Raw genomic sequence first — 25,168 nt, 5'->3', positions numbered from 1 at the left:
GTCACAGCCCGTTGAATGTGTGAGACGAGACGAATTACATCTTCCACTCTCTGCGGGGATGGCGATGCAGTCATAGTCAGGGAGTTGATGGCAATGCCGATGAAGGTCGTTTGTTGACTGGGAACAAGAGAACTCTTTGCAAAGTTCACTGTGAGTCCTAAATGAGAGACATGGTTCAGTAGAAGAGCTGTGTCATTGTGCGCCTGCTCCTGAGTCGGAGTACAGAGAAGCCAATCGTCTAAGTAGGGTAGGATTCTTAATCCAAGAGCTTGCAGTGAGGCTAGTGCTGCAGCCACACATCTGGTAAATGTACGAGGGGCGAGAGACAGGCCGAAAGGAAGCACCCTGAACTTGTATGCCTGACCTTCGAAAGCAAAGCAGATAAACTGCCTGTGATGAGGCGCCACTGGCACATGGAAATAGGCGTCTTTTAAGTCGACACTTGTGAACCAGTCTCCTGGTGTGATAGTTTGAAGGACATCTACTGTGCGGAGCATGTGAAACTGCAGCACTTTGATATAACGATTCAGACGTTGGAGATCGAGGATAGGACGAAAGCCGCCATCCTTCTTTGTAACAAGGAAGTAAATTGAATAGAACCCCCTTGAACTGTGAACTGGCTCTATGGCCCCCTTCTCCAGGAGTTCCAAAATCTCCTGTTGTAGGGCAGCAGACTGCACCGAGTCGGAAACAACAGTCATCCTCACCCCATTGAACTTTGGAGGACGACATCTGAACTGAATTCTGTAACTTTCGAACAAGGTTGAAATGACCCATTGGTCTTGAACTTGAGCCTCCCATTGGCTGAGTTGATTTGGTGAAAAACGGCTGGGGGCCAAACATTGGCAGTCAGACCCGACCACCTCTGCCTCGCATCCCTGAGGACCTCTGGGCGCAATTACTGGAAGCTCTGTGAAACCGTTCAGTTCTCGGGGGTCTGCCCGTAGGCTCACGAAAGGCAGGCTGCTGGGAGAGCTGGCCCTCAACTGCAAAAGCACGTGCAGCTCTGGGAGTCGGCGGAAGCCTGGATGTAGAGTGAAAAGCTGTAGCACGTCTGACTGGCTGAGGTCTGGAAGACCGGTGTAAGTCAACAAACTGCCGAGATTTACGAGCCTCAACAGCACGCTCCAAAGTTTGTTGGGCCGCAGGTCCAAATACTTGGCCTGGAAGAACCGGCAGCGAACGGAGTGTGCCTCTGCAGGATTCGGACAGGGGGGACTGCGCAAGCCACACCTGACATCTAGTGATGGTAAGGGTTAACATCAGTCTGCCAACCTCTCTGGACATATAAGCAAAGGTTTGGAGTGAGGCATCACTAAGACTTTACGTAGCATCATCAACCTCTGCCTCCCTCAAAGACTATGAGAGGGCAAGGGCTAAATGGGACAGTGAGTTGCCGACTGATGCGAGCAGCTATGTCATCGCTTTTGGTGAGGAGGTCATCAGTGACCCTACACTGAGGATGTGGGCAGCGGGCATCCGGCCGAGCAGCATCAGCTGGAGCCACAACCAGGTTCCCAATAATGGTTCCCAGGCATACGGTTCAGACCATACTGCTCTGTGATAGATGGGTCAATGATTTGGGGTCCGCCCAACATCGGTGGAGCTCCTCGATATATGGTTGTGAAACTGGAACGTTGATCTGAGTGACTTTGAAAAAGGCACTTGAAGCGGTGGTTTCCGCAGGGGGATTGTCGACCCCAAGCCTGGATAAAGCCAACTGAACAGCTTGCTTGACAAAGGATAGTCCAGGTCCGGTTTGCGGCATGGATTCTGCCTCAGAGGTATGAGAGCCCACTAATGAATGGCTTGGAGAAAGACCCCTCTCATCCTCATCCTCCACACAGTTTATATCACTTGTCCTGTACAAGGAATCAGTTGCAGCAACAGACACGACATCTTTCTCCTGCTGAGTAACTACATTGGTCTGATCAGCCTCATTAGGGACAACAGGAACTGTCACTGCATCCCTAGGCTGTAGATTCAGAAGCAAGGACTTAATCTGAGCAAACTCAGAAGTCAACATTTCGACCTTTTCAGCCAAAGCATGGTCATGAGTAACCTTCTTAGCAGAAGGGGCTCCTGCATGTGGGCGTTTACGGCGCTTTGGTTCCTTCCTGGGGCTGGAGGCCAAAGTCGCACTAGATTTTCCACTTTCCAATGCCGCAAGTCTAGCAGATCTCTCTGCCAGTGGCATGCTGGCACAATTAAGGCAGGCATCGCCAGTCAGGGCTTCCCTCAGGTGTCCGATCCCAAGACACGAGGGGCAAAACATGTCCATCATCTGGGCTCAAGGGAGCCAAACAGGTACTACAGCCATGCAACAAAGGCCCTGTCAACATTGTGGACTGCGTGCAGATGGCTAACGCAAGCCCTGATGGTTACAAATGGAAAGAAAAAGCATGAATCACACGCAGTGTAAATAGTAACACGAGGCACGGAGCGTGAAGCACTCACAGCCGTCAACTCGACACGAGGCATGGAGCGTGAAGGACTCCAGCCGCAGACTCGGCACGAGGCACGGAACGTGAAACACTCACAGTGTAAAAGCTAATACAAGGCCCGGAGCGTGAAACACTCACAGCCACAGTAATAACACGATGCACACAGCCGAAAAACTCACAGCCCAAGTGCTAAGTCACTTAGAGCAACGACGACAACACTAGCTGCTAGCGGAGCTGTTAAACTTAGCAGATGGTGCAGACGAAGTACTTCAAGGAGTGAAAAACACTCACGGCAAGCCCAACACAGTACACGATACTCATTCTGATACACACACTACCACGTAGTTAACGGGGTTAGTGACACAACTAAACAAATAGCCAGCTTTCATCGAAACAACACAGCTAATGTGCACAGAGGAAAATACCCAGCAGGGCAGCGGCAAAGGCGTGCACCCGGCATTTAGGAAGGTGTACTCACGACAGGCGTCAAAGAATACGAAAAACGGTGAAGCCGTGTCTCGCAGCCTCTGGAGGACGTGTGCAGTGCACGTAGCTCCAACCGAAGGTGGGTTACGAGGCTACAAGCGAGAGCGGCAATCGCAGCTAAATGCGTTCTCAACCTCTAAGAATGCGAGAATGTAGAAAAGAAGCGAGCGCTGGGTGCGTCTGGTATATAAAGACAACCAGTGACGTCACCCAGGTCACATTCAATGGCGTGACTTTGTTGGTATATATTCTCGACCTCTGTGCTGCGCACATGTAGTTATCCAGGTGCTAAAGCACCGCGCTCTGGCGGTCAGGAGGAATGAAATAGAACAGGCTTTTCAGTCTTCATGATTTTCAGTAGTTTAATTGTTCTGAGTTATTGCAGAATTTTGTTTACAATTAAAAAGAAAATCATTCCAGGTCCTATTTCCAGGTCATATTCTGTTATTTCAACATTATCATTGACGGTTCAAATGAAAGGTTGAGTCTAGGATCATTTAAATGTGCACTTCTTTTGAGATTTTTTTTTTTTCTTCCAGGAGATGCTGAAAATGTATCATTGGATACAAAATTAATTTGGCTTCTCGGCTCCCAAAGTCGCCAGACCCCCGGCTCAAGGAGGGCCGCGCCCCGCCCCCTGCAAATTTTCCTGGGATTTTGCCATTTTTATTTCACAGCCCTGATTAATATTTTTTAGGCAACATATAAAATTACCTGCGACTCTAATGTGGTACTGATGAGTTAATATTAGTATAAAAACCTGCTGACACAACAGGCTAATTTGCTTGAAAACTTGCTCGCTAACGATCTAAAGTTAGCATGACCTGATTGAATGCCTCCATTGTGAGCAGTGGTGTTTGTAATATATTTTTAAAAAAGTTACAATTTTGCTTAGAAAATTCCTATTGCATGCCTTCAGGTGAATTTACATGTTGCCTGGGAAAATATCAGTCAATGTGTGTAGAAAGATAAGGAGTTTGCCTGCCAGTCTGTTCACCTGGGTGTGAACCCCACTCATGCTACCTGTCCCGGTCCTAGGACAAGAATATATTTTGTCAGTGGACACAGCTGTAAATGGGTACCAACCTTGGCTGGGGAAGTAACCTGTGTCGCACTGGCACCCTGTCCAAAGGGAGTCATAGACTCTCGTCTGCTTCACACTGTAGAATCCAGAGAAAATCACCGGCACAAATGGGCCTCAGGGTCTAGAAAGGACATCTTCTAACTGTGTAGTTTTTGAGTTTTTCACCAACCATAACAGACGCACAGATTTAGGCCTCAGAGAATTATGATCGCAAAACTGTAATAATAACTTGTTTGCATAGGATTTTCAAAACCGATGTTAGAGAGTGCTTTACAATAGCTATAAAACAAAAGACAAGATTCCATTCATCTTTTTGGGTAAGAATGAAAAGTGAGATTTACTGGAAGATGATTCTTTTTGTCAGGCCTTTCAGTCTGTGATTTCCTATAATTTCAGGGAATCGTATCGTCTTCATATCACATTATGCTCTGAGAGGTGTTTTCCAGGATTTTTCAAATGGAAAATTAATAGTTTAAATCATGTAAAATGTTGAATTTGGTCATTTATATTAGAATACGGGCTTCTGAGTGTGACTGTTTTTTGTGTGTGTTGTACATTATTGTTCAAATTAAATGTTTTGTGTTGGTGTTGTTACTTAGCAACAACTGGAGGAGGAAGCAGCAAAGCCAGTCAAGCCAGAAAAGCCGGTGACCCCTCCTCCGGTGGAGCACAAACACCGTAGCATTGTCCAGATCATCTACGACGAGAACAGGGTCAGTCGCTGTCCAACCTACATCATGGACAAACATTTGTCCAGTTTCTGGGATATGTTCTTCTCCTAAAGATGGTTTAATTTTTTTGAAATGTGATGTCGGTGGTTTTCAAACTTTTTCTGCAGGGCCAACCTTTTATAAATTACATTGAAATGTATACAAAACTACAACTTCTTATTCAACAAAATGGGGACTAACAACATTTACAGTAAATTATTAAAAGGGACATGAATCATGTATACAAAATTTTTTTCTTCTCAAACCTGTCCATGTTCTGCTAGCAGTGCTCAGTACATAATTCGCATCAGTTTTGCCAGGTACAGCTGGTGGTTTCCAGCCCAAAAGCTGTTCAAAAGTCACTCAAACACACACAAAAGTGCTGTGTTTTCATTCATTCATTTTCTACACCAGTTTACTCCAATTAAGGGTCATGGCAGTCATAGGGCATGAGGCCGGGGTACACCCTGGACATGACACCAGTCTGTTGCAGGGCCACATATAGACAAACAAACACATTCACACACACCTACACTTAATTTAAAGTTTCCAGTTCATCTAACCCGCATGTGTTTGGAAGTGTGAGGAAGACGAAGCACCCACACAAACACAGGGAGAACATGCAAACTCCACACAGAAAGGACCAGGTGGGAAACGATCTCACAACCATCTTGTTGCAGGCCTGGATCCAGACCAGTTTGGACCTATGCAGTTGCATCAGTCAGATTTTTTTTACTCATCGTTCGTCATCAGGGAAAAAAAAATCTTGCATAATCCCGAATAGTGCCAAACGTGTCCCCGTGGTGAACACAGCTTTTGATTTGATCCCACAATGCACCACACAGGTGTGGAAAATTCAAACCAGATCAAACAAACATAGCGTCAATCGAGTCGATGATCATGGTATTCAGGAAGAAAGTTGTGCAAGGAAAATTGGGCGTGTATTACAGCAAGAAACGGTGAGTGGTTTATAAATAGTTTTCAGACAATAGTGTGTTTGAAAGGCATTCTATGATGACTGAAATTACATTTTCGGTGGTTTTCTGACTCGCATACATGTCAACCTATATGGATTGTCTGTAAATTGTATGGATTTTTCCGAGTTTCAGAGTTCATTGTTCATTGGTTCTTTGATTTGCTGCTCTTCAGAAGTGGCAAGTCCGCTTCTTAACCTCTCTCAAAGCCATTAAAATACAGTGAGTCACTTTTGTCTGGATTAACGTCACTAACTGGGACTCTTGTCTTGTTGCAGTCAAGAAACGAGAATCGTCCTCCGTTCCGTTGGCACAGCTTCAAACGCTCCACAGCTCTCTGCCGAGACAGAGTCCGGTCGGAATGAATAACTTCAAAATGAATTGCCGCTTTAAATAAAGTGACGCCTCTTTCCAAACACTGTAATACAGACAATAAACTACAATTGACTAAAACTTTTTTCCTCCCAAAATGAGACGTGCTGTATTTCTTTACAAATTCTTGATGTGCAGCACAGCACAGCTGCAAGAGCTCAGCTTAGATGTGGAAACACATTCCTGCCATAATGCCTGAAAGGAAATGCTTTTGACAAAAACTACAGATTTGTTTATTCTTATTTATGTCAAGAGATGAAGGATCCACCGTGTAGAGTTTATTATGTCCAAAGTTTAAGGATCCAGTGACCAATTTCATATTTATTTACTTTAAGACTCAATAAAATGTTGTTCAATTTCAATTTAATCAGCTTATAAAGCGCCAAATCACAATAAAGTCCGCGTCAAGGTGCCTCACATAGAACAGTTCAACATAAAATAATTCAAATACATAATTAAAACCAGAAGTAAAAGAATAAAACAGATAAAAAATAAAAACTATTCATAAGAAAGAGAATAAAAATAGGTTTTAAGTCTTGACTTAAAAATGTCCACGGACTCCAACTGTTTCACGGTCGCAGGAAGACCGTTCCACAGAGCGGGTGCACAATAAGAAAAAGCTGAATAAAAGAATGAAGATTATTGAAAAACAAGACGATTTTTATTTTATCATTGGGCAAAAATGCATTTGTCAGATTTTCACTCTGGATCCAGCCCTGTTGTTGTGAGACAACAGTGCTAACTACTGAAGGCCCTTTTCACACCGGGGCTGCTCCCAGTTGCTCCCTGTTGCGTCATGACGATGCAGGAATTTCTGCATCAGGTGCGCGCAGCAGGGGGCAGAGAGGAGGTGAGAACACAGTCTGCAGGTTCTCTACACAGAGAAGTCAGAGTGTGCAGTTTGGCTGGAGACAAACCATGCACTCTGATTTATCTTCTACTTTATATTTGTTCTTGTGCTGAGCTGCAGGTCTTTGCTCTGAGTTCTGTTATAGTTTATCTTTCCTCCTTTGACCGCGAGATGCGCGCATGTGTGAAGGAACCGTCCGTGAGCAAATATGGAGATGTCTGGAGTTCTACTTGATGTTGACATGTCTTGCCTCTGGCAATCAGTCTGTGAGCAGTACTTATGTCCATTTTTGTCCTTTTTTAAACACAGTGATGAGAGTTAGAGGGGAGAACAAGGAGCTAATGCCTGCAGCCAGACAGTTTTTTTTTTTTAATTTCTTTATTGTTCACATGTGTGCGCGTGAATGAACCGTCCGTGAGTAAATGTGGAGATGTCTGGAGTTATACTTGATGTTGACATGTCCTGTCTCTGGCAATCAGTCAGTGAGCAGGACTTATGTCCTTTTTTAACTGTAATGAGAGAATTTGAGCGGAGAACAAGGAACTAATTGCCTGCAGCCAGACAGTTTTTTTCTTTCTTTTTTTTTTTTTTTTAAGTTCACATGTGCGCGCGTGAACGAACCGTCTGTGAGTGGACTGGAGATGTCCGGACTTTTTACTGGATGAGGACATCTCCTGTCTCTGGCAATCAGTCTGTGAGCAGGACTTGGGGATTTTATTTAAACACTTTTGTGAGAGTCTTCTCACAAAAGTGTTTAAAAGTGCTCCTGGTCCTTTGTGAAAAGGAGCAGCAACTGGGAGCAGCCCTGGTGTGAAAGGAGCTTAAGCCACCTCTGTATTTTTCAGAGTATAATTCACACTGGAGTATAAGTCAGACCTGGTTATTTTTTAATTTTTTATTAATGCCTTTTGTAGAGGAAAAACCCATATATGCAGTGGGTAAAATAAGTATTGAACATGTCGGGGAGCACTGAGACGGTGACACCAGTACGGCGTACCGCTGCGTTCCGACTGTCAATCTTTTCCCAGTACGTCGTACCGCTCTGTTCTGGCTTATTTTCACTCCTGCTGGCACTTATTTAAGGCAGGAATTTTTTTTTTCAAAGTTTTGACCCAGCCATTAAATAAGGCAGGACCCGATTCAAGGTCAGGCATTTAATCAAGGAAATATGTAAGCCTAATTGGAGCTGGAGATTCCTTGTAGATTGGTCGGTGCCTCCTGACTGTAACTAATTACATTAGTTACATACATGAAACGTATTTTGCCCATTATAGCGTATTTCAATGATAACGGGCAAAATTCACTGGTCCACCTGAATCTATTATATGTGACTTTTATTGTATTAACACTTTTCAGTAAAAATGGTCAATCCTGTTTTCCTATGTTATTTCACATTAAAACTCATACAGCTGTAGGCAAATGTTTGGACACCCCTGATAATTTTCATGATTTTCCTTTCTAAATCATTGGTTGTCTGGATCAGAAATTTCAGTTAAATATATCATATAGCAGACGAACACACTGATATTTGAGAAGTGAAATGAAGTTTCTAGTATTTGTCATTTGCAAATGTTTCCCCTCTTTGCACCTCTTCTAATGAGTGGCAACATGGGAGCCTCTAAACAACTCTCAAATGACCTGAAAAAACAGGACCCGGCTGTTTTTTTTGTTTGTTTTTTTTTCCCCACATAAGTCGCACGATGTGGTGCACCTCGCACTGTTCCTGCTCAAAATACACTGTTGCATGCACGAGCTCTTGCACCAGGATTGTGCATGCCTGCCTGTCGGCGCAATGTGGAAATTGGAACTGTTTCGCCGTATTTGTCCAAACGTCATCCAAACTTCGCACTGTGTGTGAAGGGTCCTTAATTAAACACTGCTCAAAATCTACTAAGGCATTCATGCAGAGGAACAAGTACAACATTCTGGAATGGCCATCTCAGTCCTTGGACCTGAATTTTATTGAAAATTTGTGGTGAGATTTTAAGCAGGCTGTCCATGCTCGGAAACCAACAAACCTGAGATGTTTTGTAAAGAAGAATGGTCCAAAATACCTTCAACCGGAATCTAGACTCTCATTGGAAGCTGTATGAAGCATGTAGAGGCTGTTATTTCTCCAAAAGGATGATCTACTAAGTATTGATGTATTTTTTCTGTTGGGGTGCCCAAAGTTATACACCTGCCTGATTTTGTTTAAAGAATTACAGCACTCTTTCTGTAAATCCTATCATTTCACTTTGCCCAAACTTTTACATACAACTGTAACTTAATTTATGGACATCTGTGGTTTGATGTCTTTGTATGTGTGCATTACTTTGGTTGTTACCAACATCTGGTGAAAATTTCATGTCCGTAGCAGCTTTAGAAATATATTTAGTGAGAAAAGTCGAGACCTGTTCAATACTTATTTTACCTGCTCTAAATTAGACTGAAGTATAAGTTGCACTTCTTTCTGTGTTATCAGCTCTTTGTTTTGGGATTTTAACATGTTGTGGTGTACGTTTTTATTATTGGCTTTTATTCTTTTACGTATTATTGGAGTTTATTTTGTTTAATGCGTTGATTCATGGAAAAGTCCTATATTATTAGTCACAGTTATTAATAATGAATGTGATATCCCCTGGTATATAAGTCACATGGGAGAATATGACCTCCTAAACTTGTAAAAAAAAAAAAAAAAAAAATTTTAAAAAAGCAACTTATACTCCCGAAATACATGGTATGTATCTATAAATATAACTCGATGCTAAAATATCCTCGGCCATATGAGCATTGTGTTCTTTATAATTTGCAGTTGTTTAATAAGTTATTAAGATCCTATTGTCTTATGTACAATTTGTACATGTTCAATAAAACCCCATCAATCAATCAATCAAAAACAGTATTTATGTTTTAACGGCATCTGCAGGAGGCTTTCCATGTGTGTGTGTGTGTGTACATGAGCTTTTGACAAAAGTGGAAGTTATGCAAATCAAGGTATATTTGTAGATCACCCTCTATGCATTTGCAGGTATTAATGAGACAAATTTAACACTGTAGAAAGTTAGCTTTCAGTTAGCGGAGCCTGCAGAGGTTAGCGTGCAAGCGAACACAGCAAAATGTCTTGTAAATGACTCCAGTTACAAAAACAGCATTTTCAGTTTTAGAAGTGTTTATTTCTCGTTAGCTTTTGCATAATATATGACAAAGAGGATGTATTTATGCACAAATGAAACAGAGTTTTGCAGCTCGCTACCAGCCTGTGACGTCACCACGCTAACATCTGCAAATTGTCTTGTGAATAGGTTCAGAGGTGTTATTAGGTTTGGTTTTAGAAGTGTTTATTTTTCACTAGCTTTTACATAATATATGAGAGACATGTATGTAAACACACAAAACAGAGGGGTTGTGGAGAGACCAGCCACTGATGTCATGGTGCAGCTCTACTGTGATTGGCTGTCATCCATGTCACTCAAAAACCTCTTAAAATAGGTCAGGGTTAGTCATCTTTGAACTTGTACAAGGTCTGTGTCCCAAGAATGTTTCCTGTTAATTTGAAGACTCTGATAGTAATAGGACTGGACTTATGCTGAGCACAGACAGACAGACAGATGGATGCAAAGCTTTCACAATATCCAATGGCCATATTTGATGGCCTCAGGTAAAAATGATTTATTTATATATGTAATATAAAAACCTGTCCAGATTACGTATTGTATGATAAAAGCCAGTGCAGCTGCAGTATACATAAAAATCCTACAGCAACAAACCAAATTTGTTTGCCTTGCCACGCCCCTCTTTTAGATATTTAATGTTGTCAGTTTTTTGTTCTTAGCAGTTTGTTTCTTTGAATGTGACAGTGATGTTTTGTCATGTTGAATGCCTTTACTTTTCGTTGTTTTTTCATTTTTCTTTTAAATATAACCATTGTAATCATTTGCAATTCCATTTACCCCAAAGAACTAAAATTAATTTGTTGCTGTTGTACACGTACAATAAAATGATCAGGATAGTACAAAGACCAGCCTGTGTGTTTGAGCAGAGCGATGGGGGAGGGAGAGTGTTTTTAGAGGTTACTGTAGTTCATGTCTGTCAGACGGTGTTGTGGTAGCAGAGCATTCAGACACGCCCTCCTTCCTAGTTGTCCATTAACTGTTACGGTGCAAAACTGCTTCTGTGTTGTCTGCAAACAGTGCTCGTTTGTCTATGAAAAGCAAGCGTTTGTTCAGTGTCGTTTGAGAATCTTTTATTAAGCAGACTGCTTTCAGGAAGTGTTGTTGCCAGCACTCTTAATTATGTTACAGAAGGAAATTATTTTTTTCTTTCATGTATTATGCGTCACTCCTTTCAAGGAGGTGCAACAGCTCAGTTTATGAATTAATTTGTTCTAAATCAAATTAAAGACAATCAAGTTTTGTTAATTTTCTCTGATGTTGTCTAGTTATAATTTATAGTGAGCATTTTCACACCATTTAATCTTTTAGTCCGACTGAATGGACCGTGTTGGAAAACAATATTTCTGTTAAAAAGTCACTTTGTAAAGCTTCTGTGTGGCCACATTTTGCTCCATTGAAATGTTGACTCTGTTTACCTGCAGAAATTTAAAATACTTAAGATTTTGTTTTGACCATTTCAATCTGTTGAATTTTTATTTTTGAAAATATTTTTGGTAATACATCAGATGTTACATGGTACAAAGATGCTCTTATACCTGGCTGAGTTGGTTGCTGTTGTGAGCTGGAACACAGTCTGTGCACCTTGACTGATTTTACCCAAGCATCCCCCGCCTCCTAGATCTCAGTGGTGACCTTGGTTCTAGCCCTACTCTGCTCAGGACAGAGCTGGGGCGTACTCGGTGCAACTCAATGTAACTCTGGGAGGACTTTCTGTACACTTTGTCCTCAACTCTTGACACAGTATTTCGGGGACAATTATATGGTGATGAACTGTGCATTGAGGTGGCTCAGAGACATACAGAGCTTCTGAAAGTTTTAAACATTTGCTTGGGAAAACCTGGTGGCACTCTCGGTAAGGTATAAGAGCTGTTTACGAGCTTCTCTTTGCTTTTGAAAGGTTTTAAAGTCTCAGTTTTTACATTGTTTCCAGAAAAAAGCTGAGGAGGCCCATAAAATACTTGAAGGATTTGGTCCCAAAGTTGAGCTGGTATGTACACTGTTAGTTAAATATTTTTTATTATCATTTTTATTTGGTTTGAGAAAGAAGTAATGGCTAATGAACAAACAAGTTAACTATTACTGCTTATCTGATAGGTAGAGCCATTAATCCTTTACTTGTTTTAACCTGCTTTTTCTCCCCTTAGCCCTTGTACAATCAGCCATCAGACACAAAGGTGTACCATGACAACATCAAGACGTGAGTATGAGTTTAATCCATGAACACATTAATGAACACCTGTAGTACAAGGATATTACAGCAGACATGATGTTTCCAACGTGTAACAGGATCTGAGCCCAGTCATATCAGGGGTTGGTGTTATACTGACCTCAGCAAGGTAAATGCAGCTGATAATTCTGTGTAATCTGATTGCTGAGTCACCTGATTGAGTTGTCCTACTGACACGAAGGAAGGTGATTGAGAAACCAGTTGGAGAACATGTCTATAAGTAAGGCTGTGGGGTTAGAAGGCTGAGCTGTCTAGTTCTTATCAGAGTGCACCATGTGAGTGGTGTTTCTTACTTTTTTAAGCAAGACAGATCACATTTCTGTATGAATCTGTGAACCAGGTCACACAGTCGGTCTCAATTATAATTATTCGCTGCCCTCAACTGCCATCATGTGCAAACAGAAGATTTCCCAGTATTTTCTACCTGCCTTTGTGCAAAGTAACAGTGTTATCTGTGTTGACTCATGATTTCTGTATGTGTGTATGAGCCCCTTTCAATCATGCATTTCATGCTGTCAGTTCGTCCTGAGTTTTGTGAACAGGCAGGAAAATCACAAAGGTGCCCTTGAGTAAGGTCCTTAATCCCCAAATTGGTCCCTGTGTGGAGCTCATAAACAATATATATTGGACAGAGCCTGCATGATGTCACACATTGGTTTTCTGTTGAGCGACCTGTCGGGACTCATACTAGAGCGGTCGCATCTCCACTCTCCCTTATCTCTGCTCTCTGCTTTAACCTTCAAGTCCTACTTCACCAGACTGTGAATTCCTCAAATTATATTAGATACTGGATCTATTGGACTACTATTGGATTAACCATGGAATTGATCAGCTGGTCTCTGAACACTAATGACACCATCTTTTCTACAAGAAGGTCAGGACCGGGGGATCCTACCTGCCCAGATGGAATGTATCCTGCAGGCTATGATCTCGACTCCTGGGGGTCATGGTGCATTGCATGCTTTGTGCCTTTCGCTCTCGAGGACGTCGAGGATTTATTCATATTTGGTTTTATGGTAGCAGGGCTGGTACTTTCTGGCTTATTTGCTGCCCTGATCTACCGTAAAATTGGCAAGACAGCGGCATCAAGAACCACGGCCCCTCGCTTGTCCGTCATGATTAACAAGTTGGGCAAGGCATGCATTCTCAGACTGTGATGACTCTTGAACTCAGACGCAAATTGGATGACATCTTGGAGCAGATGCGCGCCTTGCAGATGAAGATGAAGATTTCGGAGGCCGGTGAATATTCTTATATTGGGAATATTCTTAATTCATAATTGGGATTTGGTTGTTCAAGTGAAGCTGTAAAAAGTATTTTTCACTGCTCAAACCACAACACGGCAGGCTTATCAGCCTGAAGGACAAATTGCCCTGCTGTTTTCCTCCAGAGGAATGTCTTTGGCCTGGGTGAACATTTGGCTGTTTCTTATCTCAACTCACAAAGACAATAAACTGTTTCACAGGACTGAAGCATGCTCCACTCCCTCTCCCCACCCCCCTCCTACCCCCCATCACACACACCCCACTCTGGCTTCTGCTCATGTCATCCCTTCCCTTCTACATGGGCCACCGCCATTAAGTGGTTCTAACTGGTGAAGCTACCGACATCTGCTAAAACTGGTAATCTTAAGTCCGACGAGAGTTTCACGTGGCGCGAATGCTGCAACAGAGACGTCCTAGATGATCTGTGAGGAATTTTCACTGTACAAGCTGCATTTTTCCAGGTGTTTGTAATAAAATACTCCAAAAGGGCACATTCAGCCTCCACTACTTGATACATCGAGCAGAACTAAGACGAGAGGCGGAGTCGCTGTCACTCAGTGACCATGCCCCCAAATTTACAGAAAATTACACCTTAAAGCATGTTAAAGTAAGAAGTTACAAAACAATTCACCCCCAGTACAGTTGTCATGGAGGAGGAAGCTATGTACCAGGCTGTAAACATGTTTATTTCTGCTCTGAAGTTGGACATTTTAGCACTGAGTCCTGTGAGACGTTGTTCTGTTTTCAAGCCAGCCTCAAGTGGCTCCTGCATCAGGTGCCAGGTTGCCGCTTGGTGGGGGGGGGGCCTATGGGATAAGAAAGAAACCATTAACATTTGGAGGCAGTCCAATTAAGGGGCAGATCCCAGAAATGATTTTTCTCAGAGATAGCACATTTTTCAACATTTTTTTCAATTTCTCAAGCACTAATGTAGATATTAGAATTTATTTCATAAAGATCTGTACATTATCTCTTGAGAAATTTATGAATGTTGAAAAATCTGCTAATCTTGCATTGTCAAGGGCCCGTTCACACATAACACGATTGAAGCCGACTGGCACACAAAGGAGGAATTCCATGCCACCCGTAAAAAAAAAATTGAGTCTCCTCAAATGCCTCATAGCAGCTGTTGCCACAACCATTTGCGCACAGCAGCGGCTGAAAGACGAGTGCCCTGCGAGTGCACATTTGAACCCCCTCTCGGCAGGTGTTGGCCAAATTCCAGTGTCATACACGAATGTCTCGCTGGGCACTTAGAAAAGGCATGGCTATTTGCGCTCCCAGCATGAGAGTAGAGAGCAGATGACCACATTTGAGCTATCTGTGAAAAATGTCTAAGTGCAACACGAGTGTGGTGTAACCTAGCAATATTCTGAACAAGGCTCTGGTTGGGGTGTATGGAAAAAGAAGCTCTGAAAGATACACTGGGGCCAGGCTATTGAGGGCTTTACAAACAATTAAAAGAAGTTTAAAATTAACCGTGTAACAGACCGGAAGCCAGTGAAGAGTAGCCAAGACCGGCGTAATGTGGTTGCACTTTTTCTTTCCCGAAAGAAGATGAGCAGCAGTGTTCTAAATAAGCTGGAGGGGGTTTAGAGAGGTCTGATCCAAGTCAACATACAGAGAGTTACTGTAAACTAGTCTACTTTTGACAAAAGTGTAGATAACCTTCTCAAGGTCAGTCCTAGAGAAATGTGGCTTGGACCTGGTTGGGAGACGGAGTTGGAAGAAACTTGTTCTAGCAACAGCACTGGGGCTGGATCCACCGCCAAATCAAATGCTGAGCAGAAAGTCCAAATCCAAAGCGAGAATCAGCTGATAAGGCTAAAAAGTAAGCCTTAAGTCTGACAAGCACACCAGCGCGTTTTCCTTGCCTTCTAATGTGCTTGCTTCGGGGGGGGGTAGACAAGACAGCTAGTGTAGATGTTTCATGCTGGTCTCCCTAACACCGGCGGAGCATTGCCTCTGACCGTGCTCCCTTTGGGGAATGACACCGGGCAGTCTGTGCAGGTGAAGAGGAACGTCTGCCAGCACAGGTTCGTTGTTTGCCGAACAAACAATGAACGATCAGACGATAATAAAGCCTCAGATGAAGATTTAATTTTGAGAAGAATTTGGCGATCTTAAACCAGTAGAGCAGACACATCTCGATAGGCGTAAAAAGCAAAAGCAGAGTAGAAGAAAACAAAACTGTAAGAGAGCGAGGCAAACGGCTTGCCAACATGGGCACCATCTTTACCCGTAATGTTGAGAACGTATCCGTGTACTGCAACTCAGATGGTGAACATGCAATGCACATGTGTGGGCAGGTGTTCATGCCCTCATCACATGAGGATCGGCCACATGAGGATCACAACACCGTGTGAAGCCGGCCGGACAGGCTGATGTCACTTCCACCATGTAAGTTGTAGTTTACATGACAGACAGAGTGGAAGTAAAACAAATAAGGGTAAAGGCGTGAACTCATTAATTTGTGATCACTTTGTTCATGCGCTTTGCTGTGGACACACAGCACCTGACCGCCGGCTGTCAGCTGGACATGTGTTATGTGTGAAGGGGCCCTAAGAAAGTGGGGGGAACTCCTGCATCTGCTCCAGAAGATACTGGTTTCTTCCTTGGCCCATACCACACCTTCTCACCAAGTTTCAGGAAAATTGGTTTAGTAGCTTTTGTTAAATCCTGCTAACATTGATCTCTGATAGTCAGAGATGTGTTGCTGAATGTGTGTGCTCTCTGAGCCCTCTTAATATGTAAATTGTGTGTTACTTGATCAAAGTAATAATTTATTTGAATGAATGTTGTCTTACAGCAACCAAGTAATGAGGAAAAAGCTAATTCTATTTTTCAAGAGGAGGAACCATGCCCGAAAACAAAGGGTAAGTGCACTGATGTTCGGAATATTTGGAACTTACTCATATTTCTTGGAATGTTCTGCAGGTAGATGAAGGTTGTTCTGTAGACCTTGGCCCCAGTGCATACTTTATGTCCTGACCTATTCTTTTTCTCGGCCAGAATGATTGTACATCTTTAATAGATTAAACAAAAGAATTTGGTGCTGAAGGTTTCATTTATTTTTGGCCTTTCTGAAATCAACAGAGGCTCAAAAATGTAAATCCACCACACCCAACGTTTGGTTGAATGTCCCTTGACCATATGCTTGCAGTACTCGTCAGTAAGCTTATGGCACCATTCTGCTTGGATAATGCACCAGTCTTCTTGGCAGAGTTTCTTGAATTAAATTAAAATTGATTGATTTCCTGGCAAAGACTTGATTTTATTTTATTTTAAGCGTTTAATGTCAGGACATTGGGAAGGCTATTCCAAAAGCTTAATGTTAGCCTGCCTTAGCCATTCCACAACTACATTTAATGTGTGTTTGGGGCCATTGTTCTGCTGGAACACCCAGTTGTGTCCAAGTTCCAACCAGCTAGCTGATGATATGAGGTTTTGCTGAAGAATTTTTAGGTGGTTGTACTTTATTATTCTATCTACACTCAACAAAAATTTAAACGCAACACTTTTGGTTTTGCTCCCATTTTGTATGAGATGAACTCAAAGATCTAAAACTTTTTCCACATACACAATATCACCATTTCCCTCAAATATTGTTCACAAACCAGTCTAAATCTGTGATAGTGAGCACTTTTCCTTTGCTGAGATAATACATCCCACCTCACAGGTGTGCCATACCAAGATGTAACCACACCAGCCCAGGACCTCCACATCCAGCATGTTCACCTCCAAGATCGTCTGAGACCAGCCACTCGGACAGCTGCTGAAACAATCGGTTTGCATAACCAAAGAATTTCTGCACAAACTGTCAGAAACCGTCTCAGGGAAGCTCATCTGCATGCTCGTCGTCCTATCGGGGTCTCGACCTGAGTCCAGTTCGTCGTCGTAACCGACTTGAGTGGGCAAATGCTCACATTCGCTGGCGTTTGGCATGTTGGAGAGGTGTTCTCTTCACGGATGAATCCCAGTTCACACTGTTCAGGGCAGATGGCAGACAGCGTGTGTGGCGTCGTGTGGGTGAGCGGTTTTCTGATGTCAATGTTGTGGATCGAGTGGCCCATGGTGGCGGTGGGGTTATGGTATGGGCAGGTGTCTGTTATGGACGAAGAACACAGGTGCATTTTATTGATGGCATTTTGACTGCACGGAGATACCGTGACGAGATCCTGAGGCCCATACATCCAAGAACATCACCTCATGTTGCATCAGGATAATGCACGGCCCCATGTTGCAAGGATCTGTACACAATTCTTGGAAGCTGAAAATGTCCCAGTTCTTGCATGGCCGGCATACTCACCAGACATGTCACCCATTGAGCATGTTTGGGATGCTCTGGACCGGCGTATATGACAGTGTGTACCAGTTCCTGCCAATATCCAGCAACTTCACACAGCCATTGAAGAGGAGTGGACCAACATTCCACAGGCCACAACTGACAACCTGATCAACTCTATGCGAAGGAGATGTGTTGCACTGCATGAGGCAAATGGTGGTCACACCAGATACTGACTGGTATCCCCCCCAGTAAAACAAAACTGCACCTTTCAGAGTGGCCTTTTATTGTGGACAGTCTAAGGCACACCTGTGCACTAATCATGGTGTCTAATCAGCATCTTGGTATGGTACACCTGTGAGGTGGGATGGATTATCTCAGCAAAGGAGAAGTGCTCACTATCACAGATTTAGACTGGTTTGTGAACAATATTTGAGGGAAATGGTGATATTGTGTATGTGGAAAAAGTTTTAGATCTTTGAGTTCATCTCATACAAAATGGGAGCAAAACCAAAAGTGTTGCGTTTATATTTTTGTTGAGTATACATTGGGCAATACACTAGTTACACTGGCAGCAACACAGACCCACATCATGAATGGCTTATATTTACTACTTGGCCAAACCGCTGCTGGTCAGCGACAAACTTTGTCTGAGCTTGATGCTTGTGATTTTGGAGCAGAAGCTTCTTTTTAGGATGTGTCATGTATCACGGCTGGGCACAGTGGGAAGTAAGGAAGCACTATGCAGACTCATAAGCAGGTGATTTGATATAAAAGGCTTTATCATTGTTCAGGCAGGGGTTCAGTACACAAAAAGGAAGTCAGCGTGGCAAAAGTACAGACGGGATAAGCAGAGGTGTCATCAGAAACAGGCTGGGTTCAGGAGCATGGCAAACAGTAAGACGAGGGCTGAGGCAAAAAGCAAGGTCAAGAAAAACAAGCATGATCGGCATCAAGGAACAATGGCAAGGTAACAAGGAACTATGAGCTGGAACGGAGATTGCAACATCAACAAACTAGCAAAAGCAAACAAAACTCACAGTGCTTAAATACAAGGTGGATAATTAGGCAGTGATGGGAAACAGGTGTGGTGAGCTGGCAGGAGGAGGGCGTGGGCAAACAAAGATGAGAGGCACTGTTTGAGGCAAGAGAGTGCAGTGACAAGTGGACGAGGAGATGACAAACAAAAACGGGGTGTGGCGACAGAGAACAGAACAAGAAACAAAGACAAGACACATGAACCAAACAGCTTACCTAAAAAACCAAACAGGGAAACACCATACAGACCATGGACGACTGAAAAACCTGGAAAAAAACCAATGCAATGAGCCAAACTGATCAGAGAGTGAACGCAAACAACAAATAAACGAACAAAACAGCTGTAGCAGGTAAAGAACAGAAACCTTCAGGGACCCAAGAGAGAACCTAACCCAACAGTGAGGTGGACTGCGGCCCTGTTTAACCCTAACCTGCATCCGGTGAGAGAACCCAAAAAATGGAAAAAACCTGAAATGCATTAAATAACGGATGATGGGCAAAATCATGGAGCTCCAAAAAGGAGTTCCAACCAGATATCGACAAAAAGTACCAAATAAAGAACCAAAAGAACACAAAAGGTGAGGAAGCCTTAAACTAAAGCTCAGGAGGAGACAGACATTACAAAACTCAATGAGGAACCTGAGAGGCCGATCTGTCAGCTGGGAAGGGAATATGCAGACCCAGTTTAACAAAAGATGCAACCCATGCATGGACCAGAAAATGAAATCATCCTTGAAATGCAAGAGGCAATAAAAAACAAAACAATACGGGAGGTAAACCAGATGTCCACATGTGGTTAGTCATTACATACCCAGCCAGTACAGAACGGAGTGAAAACATACATTGAACATCAAAACCGAACATCAGGAAAAAAATAAGACTACCTGTGCAGCTGGCTATGGATTCTAAAGTTCTCCTTGAAGGGACTCAGATGATCAAATGAGGAGAGGAAGCGTTCAAGGCATTTCTTTTGGCTGGTGGACCGTGGAGGATACAGTTGGCTTCTTCATTGTCTGTGGTGGCGGCCTAACTGGAGCTCCTTTGGTCGATGCTGCTGGAGACTAAGGAGGTAAGTGTGGTGGAGCTGCTTTGTTCGGTGCGGCGGCTGTAGGCTATGAAGATGTGCATGTAGGAGTTGTTTTGGTCGGTTCCGCTGAAGACAGTGGAGGTAAGCGTGGTGGAGCTGCTTTGATTGGTGCCGCCACTGTAAGCTGTGAAGGCGTGCGTGTCAGAACTGATTTAGTCGGTGCTGCCTCTGCAGGCTGTGAAGGCATGCAGGTTGAAGCTGTTTCGGTTGGTGCCGCTGATGGCTGCAGCAACGTGCGTGTTGGAGCTGCTTCAGCCGGAGCTGCAGCAATTTGTCCTATGAGGCATCGTGGAGTCGGAACTGGAGTTTCGTGGAGCTGGTGCGCTGATGCATTCAGACCAGGTGACGCCAGTGGCTGTGGTGACATTTAATTTCTTGATGGCCCTGCTGGAGCAGGGAAGTCAGGCAACAAGAAGGCTTCCCTTACGGTAGACGTAGATATGGTAGACGCTGTTGACATTAACCGAGGCGCCTGCAGCTTTTGTGGAGCCGGTGTGGGCGTGGTCAGTGTCAGTGCAGCATGCCACCATGAAGCTGACCCTCCAGGTTGTTTCAGGTTGGCTGGCGTCTGCGTAGTCGTACCCCAAGGAACTGATGTGGACGGCTGACTAGGCCTGGCTAGTGCGACGCACTGGAGGGGTGTGACCACTGCGGCTGACAGAGTAATTACACGAGGTGTGTCTTGACAGGCATCATGAAGTTGTGATTCAAAAAGAAAGTCCATTGGATCTTCAATATAAGGTGGAATCCGACCTTGACTAAACAAAGCTTTAATTCTTTACCAGGTCTGGGTAGGCGGAAGTTATCTCTGGTTCATCCTGCAGGATCTTGTCTAATGCAGAAAAAATACGACGCCTGGCCTGCCGACCTGGACTGCTGACCTGGACTGTCCAAAAACTCATAAAATAAGTCTTAGATTTTAAATAATACCGTGGCCATGTTCTGTAGTTCTGCTCCCTTCATCTCCCTTCATGGACTCGTCATCCATGAACAGATGGCCAGATGGCAGGTGCCACTCTGGATGCCTAACCCAGTCTGGAAGACTCCCCGCAGCAAATAACAACCAGATCTTTTAATTCTGGAAAAAAACAGGTACAGCCAGATGTTGGCTTCAATCAAGTCCCAAGCTTTATCAAGATCAAATTTCACTTCTGCCAAATCAAATTTTTTGCTTTGGGGTATGGCAGGATTGAAAACAGTTGAAAAAAGAAAATTCAGTTCAGAAAAAATGTCCTTAATGACTGGAAGGTTTGGAGTCATGGCTGGAGGTGAGTCCGCGGCATCCTGGTACTGGCTAGTTTGTTCTGTCATGTTTCACAGGAAGGCTGGGCACAGCAGGAGGTAAGGAAGCACTATGCAGACTCACAAGCAGCTGATTTAATATTAAAGGCTTTATGGTTGTTCAGGCAGGGGTTCACTACACAAAAAGGCAGTCAGCATGTCAAAAGTACTGACAGGGGATAAGCAGAGGCGTTGTTAAAACCAGGCTGGGTTCAGGAGCACGGAAAACAGTAAGACGAGGGCTGAGGCAAAAATCGAGGTCAAGAAAAACAAGCATGATCGGCAACAACGAACAATGGGAAGGTAACATGGAACTATGGTGAGAGAGCTGGAACCGATATTGCAACATCAACGAACTACCAGAAACAAACAAAACTCACAGGGCTTAAATACACGGTGGATAATTAGGCAGTGATGGGAAACAGGTGTGGTGAGCTGGCAGGAGGAGGGCGTGGGCAAACAAAGATGAGAGATACTGTGTGAGGCAAGAGAGTGCAGTGACAAGTGGGCAGTGATACAAATGAAACTTGGTGTGACTCCATGAGAATAAAGATGAGGAGAGACAGACAAAGGTGTGCAGTGACAGCAGGGACATAAACTAACAATGCTGAAATATCCAGAACAAGAAGAACAAAATTAGCCAAAGGCAAAAAAAAACTAAAAGCAGAATGGAATCTCAACATGAACAGAATCATACTAGACAACAAATGGCTGAGACTGAAAAGAAAACAGGCTGAAACTAGAACAGGACGGATGAGTGGCAAGAGTATAAAACACAAAATAATACAACCAAATGCTGCAGTGAAAAATAAAACCAGTGACAAAAGAAATCATAAAACAAAAATCAAAGACAGTGGATCAAAGACTAAAATAAACAAGACTGGCACTAACCGTATGATGAGTGAGAAATAACAGAAACAACAAGCTGTGACAAAAGCAAAATAAACCAATGATAGACAAATCAGACAGGAATAAATCTATAAAATGGACTGACAGAAAAAAAATAATGATCAGGCCTGCGCAGGGGCAAATCATGACAGATGGCAGTCTGCCATTCCATGACCATTTAAAACTCATTTGATTGTAGACTGGGTCGCCGGTGTTTCAGCAATTTTCGATTGTTCACGGCAAACTAATGCCTTAGTGGTTCTAGGGTTGTTCCTGATCACCTGGACAAATTCCTTGTCCGAGAGATTTCATGTAATGAGGTCATGTTGTCAGATTTTGTAGATGATGTGAATGAGAGTGTTTGTGCAATATTTCATTCAGTGGTATCTATTAAATGGGAAATTTCCACATGCAACGATGAAAAATACTTTTAATAAAATTATGATAAAATATTTCTCCTCACTGATTTATTTTGGCAAACCAAGTAAAAATGTGACTGTTCATATTGAGAGTTGACATAGACCTGTGTGAGAGATGTCTTACTGCTGTCTAGTAGTTTTTCAGCAGAACATTTATGTGAAATATGTTCAGTTTATAGCTGTACTTAATCCCAATGTATTATCTGTTGCCAGTATTTATTAGCTGTGTCAGTTATGGTCTTTCTGTCTCAATTTTCCATCATATATTTGACACTTTCACTCGCAATTAAAGGAGTAATGCATGTCTTCAGCGCTGTGAACCTAAGAGTAGCATACATAGCCTACAACCCCAATTCCAATGAAGTTCGGACGTTGTGTAAAATGTACATAAAAATCAGAATACAATGATTTTCAAATCCTCTTCAACCTATATTCAATTGAATACACCACAACGACAAGATATTTAATGTCCAAACTGATAAACTTTGTTGTTTTTGTGCAAATATTTGCTAATTTTGAAATGGATGCCTGCGGTACGTTTCAAAAAAGTTGGGACTGGGCAACAAAAGACTGGGAAAGTTGATGAATGCTCAAAGAACACCTAATTGGAAACAGGTGAATGTCATGATTGGGTATAAAAGGAGCATCCCCAAAAGGCTCAGCCATTCACAAGCAAAGATGGGGCGAGGATCACCACTTTGTGAACAACTGCATGAAAAAGTAGTCCAATAGTTTAAGAACAATGTTTCTCAACATTCAGTTGCAAGGAATTTAGGGATTCCATCATCTACAGTCTATAATATAATCAGAAGATTCAGAGAATCTGGAGAACTTTTGACATGTAAGCGGCAAGGCCGAAAACTAACATTGACTGCCCGTAACCTTCGATCCCTCAGGCGGCACGGCATTAAAAACAGACATTGTGTAAAGGATCTTACCGCGTGGGCTCAGGAACACTTCAGAAAACCATTGTCAGTTAACACAGTTCGTCACTACATCTACAAGTGCAAGTTAAAACTCTACCATGCAAAGCTAAAGCCAGACATCAACAACATCCAGAAATGCCGCTGCCTTCTCTGGGCCAAAGCTCATTTGAAATGGAGAGACGCAAAGTGGAAAAGTGTGCTGTGATCTGATGAGTCCACATTTCAAATTGTTTTTGGAAATCATGGACGTCGTGTCCTCTGGACAAAAGAGGAAAAAATCATCAGATTGTTACCAGCACAAAGTTCAAAAGCCAGCATTTGTGATGTATGGGGGTGTGTTAGTGCCCATGGCATGGACAACTTACACATCTGTGATGGCACCATCAATGCTGAAAGGTACATCCAGGTTTTGGAGCAACACATGCTGCCATCCAAGCAACGTCTTTTTCAGGGACGTCCCTGCTTATTTCAGCAAGACAATGCCAAGACACATTCTGCACGTTACAACAGCGTGGCTTCGTAGTAAAAGAGTGCGGGTACTAGACTGGCCTGCCTGCAGCCCAGACCTGTCGCCCATTGAAAATGTGTGGCGCATTATGAAGAGCAAAATATGACAACAGAGACCCCGGACTGTTGAACAACTGAAGTCGTACATCAAGCAAGAATGGGAAAGAATTCCACCTACAAAGTTTCAACAATTAATGTCCTCAGTTCCCAAACGCTTATTGAGTGTTGTTAGAAGGAAAGGTGATGTAACACACATGTGATGAAAGCCACCTGAACACACCCTCTCTTAGAGTCCAAGCCACTTTCTTTTGTAGTCTGTGTGAAGTAGCATCACTGCCAAATAATAACATATAAGCTGGGAAAATAAGCTGGAATTTTTCTTTAATCATAATTGAAATAACATAAGAAATTAATTCATTTATTGAGTAATATGCCTCAAATCACAGTATAGTGATATTCAAAGCATGCACAATACCGATGGACAAGGATGGTCACTATTAGCAGACAGCTAAGTATTTTTGTGCTATGCACACAGGAGCAGAAGATCTGTCAGCGCTATGATCAGCTGATGGAAGCATGGGAGAAGAAAGTGGAGCGAATGGAGAACAACCCCAGGCGAAAAGCCAAGGAGAGCAGAACACGGGAGTACTATGAAAGACAATTTCCTGAGATCCGCAAGCAGAGAGAGCAGCAGGAGCGCTTCCAGAGGTAACCCTCTTTACAGTATAGGGAACCAGTCAACAGTATGATATCAAGTATGGGAACTGAGGAGTATGAAAGTTTGAACATGTTCACTTTATACTCAGTGCTCTTAATGTGCATTATACTTAACACTGGCAGCAGGTACAGAATCACTGCAAAAAAGAACTGAGAGAAGATGATTATCCTCATTTTTTCTTTTTGATATAATAATATAAGACATTATAGTGTTTGGCATTTCAAAGGCCAGTTTTGTTTAGCATTTTTTTTATTTGACATTTTATGAGATAAAATACTGATTATACCCTGTTTTTCAGAAATGTCAGTGGTACTTGATACTTTGAAGGCTTTTCCTGTAGCTGCCAGACCAAAGACTGGCCCCCCCAGCCCTGAAAATATTTTAAACATTTTAAACAATGGCTGTCAGTGTTGCAGACAGTGTTGGTGCTTTTTCTCTGTGTTTGCTGCTGC

The 25,168-nt window shown here is 43.0% G+C and overlaps 1 protein-coding gene across 1 annotated transcript in view; it reads left to right on the top strand.

The window, feature by feature from the left end:
- ncor1 (nuclear receptor corepressor 1) overlaps positions 1–25,168 on the top strand; it is a 206,486-nt gene that overhangs the window by 68,622 nt on the left and 112,696 nt on the right. The window contains 5 exon segments of the mRNA XM_034177498.1: positions 4,614–4,727; positions 12,006–12,062; positions 12,220–12,272; positions 16,377–16,443; positions 24,534–24,706. Of these exon segments, the coding sequence (XP_034033389.1) occupies positions 4,614–4,727; positions 12,006–12,062; positions 12,220–12,272; positions 16,377–16,443; positions 24,534–24,706 (464 nt within the window).

The sequence above is a fragment of the Thalassophryne amazonica genome, chromosome 9, assembly GCF_902500255.1.
Source record: "Thalassophryne amazonica chromosome 9, fThaAma1.1, whole genome shotgun sequence".
Lineage (NCBI taxonomy): Eukaryota > Metazoa > Chordata > Actinopteri > Batrachoidiformes > Batrachoididae > Thalassophryne > Thalassophryne amazonica.
Note: the sequence above shows the minus strand (reverse complement) of the source record. Positions and strands in the feature narration are given on the sequence as shown.